We start from the raw sequence: 14,640 nt of genomic DNA on the forward strand, positions 1-14,640 counted from the left end.
TTAGCACTGAATATTGGACTTGTCCTGTGTTACAGAATCATTCCAGTCTGTTTTCTCCAAACCTTGGATTTCAGGATGTGCTATTTATGTTTGAATGTATTTTAAGAGTCATGTAGACATAGTGCTTAGGGATATGGTTTTGTGGAGGACTTGTCAGTTTGGGCTGATGATTAGACTTGATGATCTTAAAGGTCTTTTCCAGTCTGGGCAATTCTGTGATTTTGGGTTGTGTTTCCATATACTTAAGCTAAAAAGAAGTTGTAGCTGTTGCTCAGCCGTTAAATCTCATCTCTAAATATCATGTCGTGGATCCCTTAAATTTGTCCTGCTCCACCTCTTATCAAATGGCAACTATCTGGTCTCTTGTGATTTTTAAACCGAGTGAAACTTCTTTGAAAATTGGAAATGATATCTGGTCGTTTGTACTTGATGTTTTAGAGAAAAAGAATCAATGCGTTCTTGGTGAAAAGCACAATACTTTAGACACTGGCTTTATTTCACAGTATAAGCTTTTGTTTATTTTTTATTTCCAGCTAGATAAAAGCTATCTAAAACTTACATGTTTAACTTGTACATTTTAAACTGGAAGATTCTGTCCGTGATCTGTCTTGAAAGTGCATTGTGATTGTCAGTCTTTAGAACAAGGGAACACAATTCATTAGATCAGTTTTTAGAAATTGTATTTGTTGTGGTGATTTTGTTCATCCCAGGTTAGCAGCTGAAACAAAAAGATACAGCCCAGTGACTTCTTGTAATTTGGATCTAATTACAAATTTCTATTTCGATTTCTTTGCCTGTGCAGCTCCTTGGTGGTTTTTAGACATGGTGACTGTAAGATTGTGGCTCAAAATTTTTATTCTAGTGACCATAACTTAGTTTCTGCAGTTGCCTTCATTAACTGTCAATGGCAGTTGATAACCCTAGCGGTGGCCACTGAAACTTGCTTTAGGAATGAATAGAACTAAAGTTGCCTTGAGAAAGGAGTTCATTTTATATCACATAATTAATCCTGTGTTATTTAAATTGGTGTGCTGCTCTCTGGTTAGAAGCATGACTGTGGTAAAATGTCTTAGGGCTTTAAAAAGTGCTTTAAATGTTTGTTTAAATTAACCTTTCCAGGGAAGAAAAAAAAATAAGTTAATAAAAGTTTGTAGTGATAAGATTTATCAAGAAACTTTTTTTTTGTTGTTCTATTTTATCGGTGGCATTGAAACTGGTTTCAGTTACTGGTTAGATATCATTTATAAATTTGTTCTGTTGAATGACATTTGAAGCTATGTGCGATCTGCAGCCATTCCAAACATCATAAATTCCCACAGAAACGATCTATCTTAACCATTCTTCAGTTATTCTCAAGACTCAATGTGATTAATTAAAATCATTAATTGAAGTAGCAGGGGCTTGGGGGAAGAGCAATTTGGTTTCCACTCTCTGCCAACAAGCTCAAAGAGTTCTTAGGTACCTGTCTCTCGAGTGCTTTGTCTTGAAATGATCGCTGCCATGGCATTTGAAACTGAGCTTATCTTAAGAGGTGCTTTTTGATGGGAAGAAAATGGCTTTTGCATTTGACGAGTGTTTCTTTTCACAGCGATAATTCGCAGGTGTTCCAGGCTAACGTTTTGCGAACCCGCAGGAACAGCACCACAGTTATGAATCGTCACAGTCTGGTAAGAAAACTATTCGACCAACTGCAGTAGGTCCGAAGCAAAACTGCGAACAGGATAACAGAGGAAAACAAGACTGTAGGCTGTGAAACTAATACCACGTGTTTGCAGAAGCAAGACTCTAGACTGTGACATTAATATGCTGTAGCTATAATGAAATGTTATTTATAGACCGTTTGGCCTCAGAGAGTACTTATGTTTCGTTGTGATCATGACTTTGTTTGTAAAATGCGAGCAGATGTTCTAAGCGTAAGAAAGTAGTTTGCAAGGAAAACTAATTACATAGATGTATTGTTGTTCAGTTAGTAATGTGCTAATAACTTCTGACTTTATTTTTTTTAAAGGGCAGTGATGTCCTGATCTTAAATTGTCTTTTATGTAGTAATGACAGAATAGACTGTTGTGATCAACAACTGATACAAGATACAACTGGCTGATGAATCTCGAGGCTTTCAGAATGAAAGTATCACTTAGAGATGCTTGTTCACAATCTAAACTTTTGTAAGACTTCAGTTATTACAGCTCCCCAAATCTGAATTTTTAAAATATTAGTCTAAACCTATGATGCGTCAACCCAGAGAAAATATATCTTGTGTTTTAGGATCCTCCAAACTGTGGTAGAAGGGTGTGATTTTTGACTGATTTAGAACTCTTGTGCCGGAACACATAGACAGCATGGTTTGCTAACCCTTAGAGGGTTAGGGTGCGTGGGGTAGTTATTTCCTCTAACTGAAAGGAATTTTCGGTCAGACTTTCATGTATAAGCAGTAATGCAACTTGTCCCCTAAGACAGCCTTAAGAAACAGGTAGACACAGGATAAAATCCAGCTTCGTTTACTTATATTGGGGTGGGAGGGGAGTATTATAAATTTCTTTCTAAGAATGGGAAACAAAAGCCCTGTAATGCTATCAGCAATTAACCTCTTTTTCTTAGTTACCTTTTGAAGATGTTTTAGAAATAAATTGTTAGTTCCGTGTTAATGGTTGAAAAACACTGCTCTCCTGTTTTCTTGACTGATACGCCTTAGCTAGAATTCTGTTTTAAAATCAGGACAGACAACTACTTCAGCAAAGGTTTGCAACTGTAGCAGAACCAGGATACTTATGTAAAAATCTGGGAAGATTGGTGGAAAAGCCTTTCTCCTGCTAGGATATAAACCCCTAATATATCACGGTAAAGATATCTTTAAATAAGACTTTTTCTTCATATGTATTTTTAGGGTGGCGGCTTAGGGTGAATTTGTTTATGCCTGTGGTCAGAGAAAGGAGAAACAGACAGAAGCGAAAGCTCAGTTCATCATGTTTACTTCTTGTAGATCCTCAATTGTTGGGCAATAAAAGATGCTCATTTAAGGCATATTACTTGGAACTTGCTGGGAAGCAGGAGGTAGTTCGCTAACGGGCTGTATCTTCTGGGTGCCCCTAATAGATGGAGTGATGTTCTAAACCCTTCACCTCACTTGAAGGTTGTTAAAAAGCATCCTGAAAGTCAGCTTTCTTGTTCACTCCTGTCTGACCAGATGCCGATAAAATATAGTTGAAATTTTACTTGGACTAAAAATCAAGCGCTCCATTGGCTGCTAGGTCAGTGCCTCGTCCACTTTGAAGTATCTCTTTGAATTATGCTCTGGTTTGTGGTTTTGTTGAGGGTGGCAAGGAGGATGGAATTGGAAAGGAGCTTAGAGCTTATTTCATCCTTCTGTGGTCTTAAACCAGGATCACCCATGGATAAATGGTTTTGTGAAAATAATTAAACTTTCAGCATTATGGACCCTAAGCAGTCTCACCTGGTATTCTTGCTATAGCAAAGAACCAGGTGTAGATCTGCGGTGTTGACATCTACTTTGGTAAGTTAAATTTTACAATAACTAGGTGATAAAGTGTACTTCAAACGCCACTTTTGTGTATTTAGGGAAACTAATCCAAGTTTTATTGCAGTGTAAGCTGTAATAAAGAGGGTTAAGGGATTGAGTAAGTGATTGGAACGTTGTTAATTTAGCATTATAAGTACAGCTAAAATTTAATGTTTTGTTAAACTTCGGGGAAAAAAATGAATAGTATTTGTCTAATCTTTGTTGCCCTCACTGTCTTGGGAACAGGAGCTGCCGAAATGCTCTGACGACGGCAGGTCATGCTCTATCCAGCTTCATCTTTGGGGCTGTTGAGGTTGTTGTGGTTGCTCAGCTGAATTCTAAAATCTTTTCCTTTTTGAGTAGCTTCTCCAAGTCTGGGACTCCAGCTCTTTTAGAATGATGACTACAGGGGCAACTATGCCATTTTGGCTGGGTCTTGATCTGTAGTTTTGTGACACTACATGTAATCGCCAACAACTAGGCTCAGCACCCGCTATTTATTTCCTTCTAGAAGATACCAGTGGCATCTAGGGAGTAAATGTTTTGGTGGGTTTTGTTTTGTTTGTGTGGTTGGGGCTTTCATTTTGCTGTTTAAGCAAAACATTTTAGTCAGTGGTTAGACACTTAGGTACTATTTCACCAAAAATGGATTCAATTTATTTGTTTTATTTTATTTAAGCTTGATAAAATCCCTGTTGCACTTCACTGTGTGGCCCCACAAGCGCTGGTGTTGGCAGAAGCCAGAGGGCACTGCAGGGACACTGGGCAAGGGCTGAGAGGCCGGGGCAGGTTGGCTGAGCTGCCTGCCAGGCTGGCGCTCGGGAAACTTCACCTTCAGCGCAGATTATCTGACGTCCTGCAGACTGGGGGAAGGTGTTTCTTTCTCTGTGGTAGTCTAGCAGTTTGTGGTGGGTTTCTTTTTAAGCTTTACGCTCTCTTAAAACATCAGAGTGTGAGCAGCATAATTTTAGCAAATGGGTTCAGTCTGCTTTAGCAAGTAGCCTTTGAATGCGACTGAGGTTTCTTTTCACAAGAAATAAATGAAGGACTGTGAAAAGGGAAAAAGTGAGTTTTAAGCATTGACAGGACAGGGATCGTGACTTGTTGGAGATGAGACGTAGGATCCTCAGAGTTAGTGGGTTTAGTGCGTTAGGTCCTGCAGAGGAACGCTTAACTGTCTTTTTATAATTTTTGTTTTACACTGTGAACCACTCATTTTGTAAACATTCTATTTATGTCAAACCTCAAAGTATGTGGATCACAGTCATAAAATTAGAATATAATGAGTGGAACAAATGCATTTCTGCTGTGGAGTGACAGAATGAATAGGCAGGAATGTACTATTGTCCAGATCCTGTTCTCTGTGTGAGAATAAAGGTCAGCTCAAGGTCCATGTTGGCTGGTATGGTTTGGAAGAATTTTTATTAGGAGCACCAGATTTTTGGGAGCCCACTGTAATAGTAAAGCTGACCTCACCTGGGCTTAAGAAGTAGCAAATTGAGACATTATAGCCATTAGACTTCAGTAGTATCTATTCTGATGACTGAATTCTGACACAAATGGAAAACATCCTCTGTGTGAATCTCATAAGGTAATATCTTTTGTGAGATGAGGTGCATGATGTCTTGATGTTTGTTTTTTTGGAGGGAGGATTCTGGATATAGGAGGCACTAATAGTCTGTGATAACTTACTGTAACTTTTTGTGTAAGACAGTAGAATCTTTGTATTCTCCAGAGCACTGATTAGGTGCTGGTGCTGCAGTAAATAAAGTTAACTGAATGTTTATGAGTTCTCCATCTTCAGCATAACGAAGAGCTCTGGTAATATTTTGTGAAGTGGATGAAGCCTCGTACTGCATGAAATATATGAACACTTTGTAATAACAGAAACTTTACTTGCTGAACACATCCATTTTTAATAAACACCTTGGGGTTTTTTTTGGAGGGGCTGTCAGCTTACAGAGGAGTTAAACCTCTGTTCAAAGCTCTAACTTTGAATTTTTGATCCCTGAATGAGTTATGACAAAGGTCAACTGAGGGTCAGACATTTGAGGGATGGAAAACATAGAAAAGGAAATTTTATTTTGAGAAAATAATACCTTTTAATCAGTTGGGTTTGAGGTTGCAGTTTTAGATCATAGTATTTCAGTGAGATTTTGGTGCAAAACTGACCAGATTAACAGAAGACCATTTTTAGTCACATCCTCTCTGAGTTCACCTGAGTAGGTGAAGCTCTTGAGAAACCATAAACAAAGTATTTAACTCTTGGTTAGCCTTCTGATAGTTGATTTTAATTTTTTTTTCACCTGCCGAAGTACTCATTCATAGGCAAACAACAATCCAGAAATCTTTTTGCACAGTGTGTTGTTTTGGCCTTGTGCTTTTAAAAGATGTGTTAGGGAGCCTTCTGGATCACTTAAATGAAAATACTGTTGCAACCATCTATATTGAAGGAGGTGCTGTGCTTGTTAAAAGCAGCCTCGTTCTGCAGAGAAGGCTGTTGAGTTCTAATTACCTGGAAATGCTAATACCAATTAGCATCTGTGAGCATACACAGCAGTAGAAAATGGAAATACACATTATCATGTTTTTGCAAGTAGTTAATGTATTTTATATATACCAAGAATGTTACCAGTGGTTTGAATTTTGGATTTTTTTTGTTTGTTTATGTTTTTTAAGTTTGGGGTAGCACTATAGAGTGTTTACTAACACTCCCTGCACATTCCCCTTCTCCTGTAGTTTCTAAGTGGTATGTGGCTTTGTTTTGCAGTTTGTGCCATCCTCTCCTATCCGTATTCCTAGCAGCCGTCTTCATCAAATCAAACAGGTAAGCACAGTTTCCAATTTTTTTTTAAGGTTTAAGTTTTTCATAAGTGAGTTTGGTTTTTTTTGCAGTTAATGCATAATGTCCTTCAAATGGCTATAGTTTTAATTTTGTAGCACAGAGTCTGCTGCAGGCTATTACGTTGAGATGTTTTCAGAAGTAAAGGCTGTATCTTGTCAGCAGAGTTCTAAATTTCATGAAGTAGGAGGCATCTTCTGGTGAGAAGAAGATTTGAGCAAAAGAGAAAGCTTAAAATGGACATTTTGGAAAGGAAACCTTCAATGTAAACCCGTAGGGTAAAGTTTCACCAGGTTTTTGGCAGTAGTGCCAGCATAAATATTCAGGGCCAATAACAAAGCGTTCCTTAACTTTGTGTTGGCAAAGACTTCTGCGCAGCCAGAGAATGAACTGGATAAGGAAGCACTCTGGCTAAAAAATAGTTTGGACTCTTCTGGCTGAGCTATTTTTCATCTGTATAATTTTCTTCTCCAGATCACTGTACTTGTCCTGTCACAGCATGAGCGGAGGGGGAAGGGCACAAGAGCAAACACTTGGGAAGGGAGGGGGGTGCCAAATATCTGAGGAGGCTTAAATAGCACTGCTGCCAGACAGCAGACCGCAGCCTGAAGACTCAGGTTTTAAAATCAGCAAGCTCAAACTCTTGTGGCTCCTCCATTTTTGATGTTGGCTTTTTGACAGTAGAACGTTTATAAAATTGGCTTGATGTGCTTGATTATTTTTTTAATAATTTCTTTTTGTTTGCATGCTGGTTTTCAGGGGGTAGGCTTCATGTTTATGGGGTGAAAAGTAAGAAAAAAATTTAATGTTTTGGACAGCATTTTTGGGGTATGATGTCCAAAGTGATGAAAGGCACTTCTGCCTCCCGCCTCAGATCTTTAAGGTGCATGCATGCGTAGTGATCCTGAAGAAAATAACTGTCTGCTTTCATTATGTAAATAATTTACTAGCTTGAAGAGACTCTGAAGCAAAGTTTGATAATTCACTTTTTCTCTTTTAAATACTTCTGTATTCATAATTGTGCCATGCATTTGTTAAAGCAAACAATGGCATCTTCTAATTTGTATTTGGCCATTAAATTCACAAGTTGAAATTCCATGTTCTGTGTACTTACTGGCACAGACGGGACCCTGTGTGACTTGTTTCTGATCTTTTTCAAATTTTAGCAAATAATCACACAGTTAAACTATGTCAGCAAGGCTCTTCCTACATAGGATGAAGAGTGTGAAGATGTTTAGTTGAGCTTTTATTCTTGAGCTGGACTGAATTAGGGGATCTACTCATTCACTCAGCAGACTGGAGAGCATTCAGGTAGTTTTAAGGGCTCTTGTCTACCTAAGAGGAGTGAGTCAAGTTTGTACTGTAGCTTGCTGTTAATGTTTAGTTTAGTTTTGCATCTTTGATCCATTTTAATAGTATTTTATGGATGTTTTTAAAAACCCCACTAAATCCCAAATTCCTTGCACACAGTGCACTGTGTTACAAATAAAACCCTGACAAGTGTCTAGTTAGTTACTAATCCATAGAGTAGGGGAGGAGTCCAGCCATGCTTTTGAGGGTTATCGATGCTAGTTTTGACTTTGTGAAATGTTACTGTGCAAGCCTTATAAGGATACTCTAGCACGTGTGGGATTTTTGGTTCGTACTATCATGGTTCAGTTTTGTAACTACGTCTTTGATAGTAACAAAAAGAAGAAAAGCTGTTTGAGAAACAACCAACTCCCATAAGCACTTCTTATGCGATGGTGTCTCTTGCTACATCTCTTTCCCATCTTCTCCCCCTCACTCCTTTTCATGTAATAAGAGCTTAAGGTTATTGTTGCTTAACTGAGTGAAATTAAATTTTCCACATTCTGAAGTAAAATGAATCAAGCTTTTCTGATTTGCTGTAACACAGTTGGTTTTGGTTTTTTCTAATTTTTTTATTTGCTAATGTTTTAGGAAGAAGGAATGAATTTGCTGAACAGAGAAACAGTACGTGAAAGGTAAGCATTAAGGCAAACTCGAATACTTAATGCAGCCTTCTGAGGGTCTGGGACAATACATTTCTTTTCTTCTTTATAGAGAAGTGCAAGTAGCAATGCAGATGAGCCACTCATGGGAGGAGAGCTTGAGCCTGGTAATACATTCATGCTTTGATTTGTGTTTCTGTTATCAGTTATCAGGACACTAGAGACTCTCTTGTATCAGCATTTTCTTTTATAGTTTCACCAACGAGTAAGGTGTTAGTATATCACTGCTTTTGATCAGCAATTTTTCACACTAACAAGGCGTAGAATTGTCAGTTGTTTGAGGATACATGTGGGTTCCTTGGGCTGGCATGTCACAAGAAAATTGCATGGATTTCTGCTTGTCCAAGTTTTCTTCCATATTCTGACACTCACCAAGTAATGTTTAAGGCTTTGTTGTTGTTGTTGTTGAGTGTAAGCTCATAAAATGACTATCTAAAATTATTGATATGATGGAGGGTAACTTCGAAGTCTTACTCAATTCCATACGAATCAGTCCGTTTCATGGTAAGGTACTTGCTCATAAGATTAATAATATGTACTGTTTACAGAGTGACAATGATTTTGAAAAATCATCACCAAAGCAAGTAGACTTTGTCCCAGTTTCTCCAGCTCCTTCACCTACCAGAGGAATAGGGAAGGTAAGATGTGGTAACAGTGCTTGTATCTTGAGCAACGCTAAATACAACTGAATTAGTAGCAAAAGATTAAGCCACCTGTTCCTTTCTACTTCAGCTGCAAACAAGAAACTAGAGAGTAAACAAAAATAACCTAAATCCCCAAACCAGAAAGTGCCTGTTAGCAGTTGCGCATCTTGTGGACGTACATTTCTGTGGAGTGTTCAGCTGTTAATCTGCGGTTAATAAACCTTGTTATTTATTTGCCTTCCTCTTGCAATAAGAAGGTGGCACATACATCTTATTTTATGAACCATCATCTGTTTAACCAGACTATGGTGACATAAATCCCTGTCAACACGCATGCATTCTACATAAAAGTGGAGACTGTCCAATTAAATTGATTTTTATTTTCTCTCAGAGGCAGAAAGTGGTATCTCTGTATACACAGCCATATTGACTGGTTGCTTAGTTGATAGTGGGTGGGTTGCTTGTTTACGTGCAGTAAAGATCAGTTGTTACCGTACGGGTGTGACAGAGCGTTGATGCCCAAGTAATGCAGGCTCTTCTACTCTCAGCAATGTTTCTCGCCGTCTTTGCAAAGTTTGGTGAGCAGCAGTGGGTTACCCCCAAGTCCCAGCCCAAGTCCAACAAGGCGATTTCCGAGGTAAGTACCCAATCGTATCGTCAACAGAAAATCGGCGTAGCTCCTTCACAGCAGGCTTTTGAAAGAGAGAATTTGTTATATACACAGTTGATTTCTGATCACAAATACAACTTTATATGTTCATGTAAACTTTAGATTTTGCAATGCTCTAAAATACTGGTGAAAATCCTCGTGCCGTAGCGTTGGGAAATTGGGCTGAGTTGTGGTACCTGTCTTCTCACTGTAGTCTTGTATTGCTCTTAACCACGTCTTAAGCAGTCGAACTGAATTCTAAGGGGGAAAAGCCCCACACAAACAGATTTAGAGTTTGTTACTGATTCTGGTGTTAGTAGCATTGGATGTAGTTTTGAATGATGTGGGCATGCAATTAAATTTTCTTAGGCCCTAACAATTCAGCAAAGTACTGCCTGTCAACTGAGATTTAGTCAGTGCCTAGATGTGAGCTTTTAGACTGCCCCTTTTTAGACTGTGAAAAAATGTCATTAAACTTTTCCTATCAGGGTCTATGTTTTCTGGTCTTTCTTCAGAGGAAAAGAAAAAAAAAAAAAGAAAACAAGAACCTGTTTTAATGCTTATTTTCTTAGTGTTTTCCACTTGGTAGGTTGTTATCTGAGTATCTTTTGATTCTTTACATGTTTTCAGTTTCCTTCGTTAAGGGTGATACCAGTACAACATATGCTTTCTTTTAGCAGGAGAAGCCAGAGTCCAATTAACTGTATTCGACCAAGTGTTCTTGGGTCAATAAAAAGAAAAGGTACAGTAATTAGTTTTGGCTAATATAATAAGCCAAATTGTTAACTTTATAATAATTCATGTAGCTTTCTTCATAATTCTCTTCAGTTGGCTGATACTTCACAGAGTGACTAAACGTAGAAGGTATTACAGATGACTGAAAAAATAGAACGGTTTGTAGGGATAAAACAGACAAATTGTTAAAGTAGTTTTTACTGTTCCATAAAAGTAATGGTTGCTCTATTCTAATGCCTCTCCATTGCTGTAGTCATGTAGGTCTGATAAGAAACTAGTGTAACCTGCTTAACAAAACAAGGACTACAACTATTAGTATATTTAACTCAGCAAATAGAAAGTGTTGAAAGTCCTGGTTAAGTGAAGCACACAGGTACTGTAGTTGAAAATTACTCTTCAAAACCAAAAGCTGCTGCAGAGACCTGGTTGACCCCTTACAGCTTTACTGGGAAATGTTTGTCCATCTTCCTACATTTTTATTCAAGTTTAACTTCTAGTTATTTTATTGCGTCTGGTTCTATATCTTCATGCTTTGCCTTTGTAACAGAACACGTCTGGCTCTGAGACAACTTTTAAAATACTTTTATCTGAGTTCTGTCATAGCCTATTTAAGCATCTGTCTTTCCTTCCTTCTTCTAGAGTACTTGGAAATCAAAGCTAATATATAAGCTTAGTGATAATCCTGGACCTTATTTTTACTGGTTGCAAGAGGAAAACAAGCTTTCTTTATTCCCACCTTCTCTGCTTTGGTGGAACTGATACCTGAATAAACTGAAACAAAAAGATTGTTCTTTGCTACTGAAGAATAAATACCTGATATCTAAACCTCAGTTCATAACTCCCTAAACTTTACTGAAGCTTGGACTAAAGTGTTTCCAAGAAATAAAGAGTCTTTCAAATTTCAGCATTGAACTTTTATGTTTTACATTTTAAATAACACTCAATCTGTTGTAACTGTTGTGCTCTATAGAAGTGCATCGAATGTAGATTTCAGTTGAAAAGAGTAATAATTTTTTTTTTTATTGCTCTTCATCTCTTACCAAAGGTGTAACAGAGATAGAAGATCATCCAAAAAGATTATTCCAAGGATCCACCAGCATTCTTGTCCCTGAAGTTTCACACCAGGCGGACCTCGGGGGATGGTAAATGCTGTGCTAGTTATCCAAAGCATTGCAAGTCTTTTTTCATCTAGCAATGGTTATGCTTGAAGTCGTGGGGTTTTTTTAATGCCAACAGCTCGTAATTTTGCATCATTGAAATTATCACAGTAAACAGACAGTAATATTCACTACAATCCTACAATTTCTAGGACTGACTGTTAACACGCTTCACATATAGGGAAGCTGAGCATGTTTAGGAAAAGAAGCCTCATGGCTGGCAATTTTTGGAATCTAGTTGCAATCAAATGTGAACGTTAATGCTTCTGGGTGGATTATTTTTTGGTTTTACTTGTTTGTTTATTTTCTTGCTCGTAGTAACATAGGTAAATTAAAATTAGTCTGTCTGACCCTCCCTGCTGGGAAGAGATAAAAAGTACTACATTAAAAAATGTAACGACTTGAAATAGCAAGGGATTTTGATTTAGTATTTTAGTCAGGAGGTGTTTTTTAGTCAGGGTGTGCCCACACAACTCTCAAGAGAGAGTTGCTCACAGTTCTGTCCTTTTTGCCTCTCTGCTAGTGTCCATATAGCTCTGCCCCAGCTTTGAGCCTGTTGCAGTGGCAGTAATACCTCAGATGTTTTAAAGGCACTTCACAACCCACCTGTTTGGCACACCCTGTTCGCAGGAGGCACGGCACTGCAAGTTCAGCGCTGCATCTTGGTTTAAGAGATGGAAATTTAGAAACCGCTTCGATGCTATCACTTGACAAGGCGTCACCTATAGCTATAATTTTGTGTCCTGTGAAGTGTGTGGGGAGCGGTACAACTGAAGTACGCACAGTTAATCAGCAGCTCTCCAGGGAAAAGAGGATATATGGATATATGCTGGCCCAGGACCTTGTAGGAGATGGGGTAAAGCTCTCTCCCAGGAATTGCTCAGCCTGATGCTCCTTATCTGCACGCTGCTTCTGGGGGAGCTGAAGGAGGACAAAGGCAGAATGTTACCTTTGGAAGTGACTGCCAGGTGTGTAGTTGCAGACTGAGTTATTTCAAGTCGTAGGGCTTACCTCCAGGCTTACCAAAGCTGTACCTTATGTTCTTAAATAGCTGTGTAGCGAATGGGAGGTAGCATGTGAAACCTCTCGGGAGGAGTACCTCATTTCTTGTGTCTTGGTGTTACTCTGTTTTCAGTCTGTCGTCACATGCTCTTGATGACAACAGAAGCAGTGCAGGCTCTTCCTGTGACTCACCGGCTGAAGTCGGCACCAACACAGACTCTCCAGTCTCACTTTCTGACTCCAGATCTCCTTTTTTACCAGTAGATCTTACAGCTAAGTTACCTATGAATTGAGAAGCAGAAGTCTGCTAATGGACCCCAAGAACCAGGCTGGATATCAATAAGACTTTGTTATGTGTAACTGATCCTGTTCCTCATAGGAACTTCCAGAAATGTCATTATTTCTAGAAAACTTCCAGAACAGTTCCTTGAGGAGGAATTCCTGTTTCTAGTGATTTGTGTGACATTTACTAACACACAGTAAGCATTTGAACTGCAGACGCCTTTGATGCTGATATCGGTAAGCAGGCTGTTGGTTTACAATCGATACAGCCTTGTTGGCCTGAGTTACAAACACTCTGTATACGTCCTGCTTGTGGAAGACTTGGCTTTCCAACAGGCAATGTCCTCACTAATATGAAGTGGTGCTTATGTAGTAGCAGAGAATTTTCACATTTTTCCTCAGTCTGAAACCAAGGAAGCAGTTAACTAATTTGTTTTTATTCCCCAGGTGTTAGATATTTATATTTTTTGTTCTTCATATAAAAGGGGGAATATTAGAATTGATTCTTGTATTCTATTATGATTGGCTGTTAATCAACTCTGTGTTCTAATAGATGTCAGAAGAACAAATTGGTGAATTGTCAACTAAAATTTATATGCTGGATTTTATTCATGATCATGACTGCTGTTGTGCAACATTCTTTTGGGGTTTTGTATTATTTTCTTTTTCTTCCCCGCTTAGATGATGTACTAGAGTGGTAGCTGCTCTGTTAAAGACCTTTTAGTATGGAAAAATATTAATAATGTTTGAAACAAAACATTTAAATCCTGAGATTTTAGCATTTGGTACTTCAAGTGCATTATTTTAACGGACTGTATTCATACTCGTATGTGACTTTGACAAATAACAGTGAGGAACATTGAATGCCTTTTTACAAGCTGAGGCGATCAAATGTGTTTATTCTGTGTTTAATCTCCTGATGTTGCTTCCTCAGACAATGGCATGAAGTTATTTCTGCTGCTGAAAACTTCAGATGCTAATTGGAATCTTAAGAGTTTGGGAATCTGAGATGTTTCCAGATTCTTGTACTATATTTGAAGTCAGTGGGTTGAGGCATCCTGATTGTAACTCTGAAATTCCCCAAACAGGAGGGAAAATCTGCAGACTCCGCCATAGGCAGCTGTTTGAGATTTTCCACTGGTAACCTTATTTTGGTTGTTGACTCCTGTTACACAATTGAACTTCCCCAGCTGGGTCCCCATTTGCACATGGGGATGTGTCTGTACTACGTGATTTCAGGCCTTGTCTCCAGAGCGGTTAATAACGAAACAAAATGTTTTATTTTTAAACACTGAATCTTTGTAATGTGTAATAAAGTGAGAAAAGTATGGAAGCTTGCTCAAGTAGGAGAACTCTGAACTGTGCTGTGAAGGATTCCCATGGATGCAGCCTTGATTGACAGCCACCATCCAAATCGGAAATGGATGACTTGGAGTGCAAAGACCTGGTGACCTGAGGATCAGTGACCAGTTTCCGTATGTCCTTGTTGTAGAAAGAAAATAGAATGTATTTAATGGTTTTACTTGGTTAAAGTACGGTATGACACGGTTTACTTCTGATTTCATTCCTCTTAAATTATTGTAACAGTCACCTTACTGGTTGCAGTTGCTTTTTAGATTCAGGCTGCCCTTCAGCCCTGTGGCGGGTGGACAGACTTGTCTGCTGGCTCGCTGTCTAATAAAGCATAGTTTCATTTTGCAATTTCAGGTATGTGCCAAAGAGTTGCTGTGCGTTCACTCTTTTGTGGTGAGGGCAAGACTTTTTTTAAATTATTATTATTGCATATTTCTTCAGAATGAG

The 14,640-nt window shown here is 38.5% G+C and overlaps 1 protein-coding gene across 1 annotated transcript; it reads left to right on the forward strand.

Annotated features, from left to right (window-relative positions):
• Positions 1–1,591: 1,591 nt before the first annotated feature.
• LOC104268128 (protein FAM122A) lies at positions 1,592–13,075 on the forward strand. Its single transcript, XM_009866493.1, has 9 exons — positions 1,592–1,667; positions 6,288–6,344; positions 8,301–8,344; positions 8,424–8,478; positions 8,920–9,009; positions 9,564–9,652; positions 10,342–10,406; positions 11,445–11,541; positions 12,692–13,075. The coding sequence occupies exons 1-9, from the start codon at positions 1,650–1,652 to the stop codon at positions 12,849–12,851; spliced, it is 675 nt and encodes a 224-aa protein (XP_009864795.1). The 5' UTR covers positions 1,592–1,649; the 3' UTR covers positions 12,852–13,075.
• The last annotated feature ends 1,565 nt before the right edge of the window (positions 13,076–14,640 follow it).

This window comes from Apaloderma vittatum, unplaced genomic scaffold, assembly GCF_000703405.1.
Source record: "Apaloderma vittatum isolate BGI_N311 unplaced genomic scaffold, ASM70340v1 scaffold45303, whole genome shotgun sequence".
NCBI lineage: Eukaryota > Metazoa > Chordata > Aves > Trogoniformes > Trogonidae > Apaloderma > Apaloderma vittatum.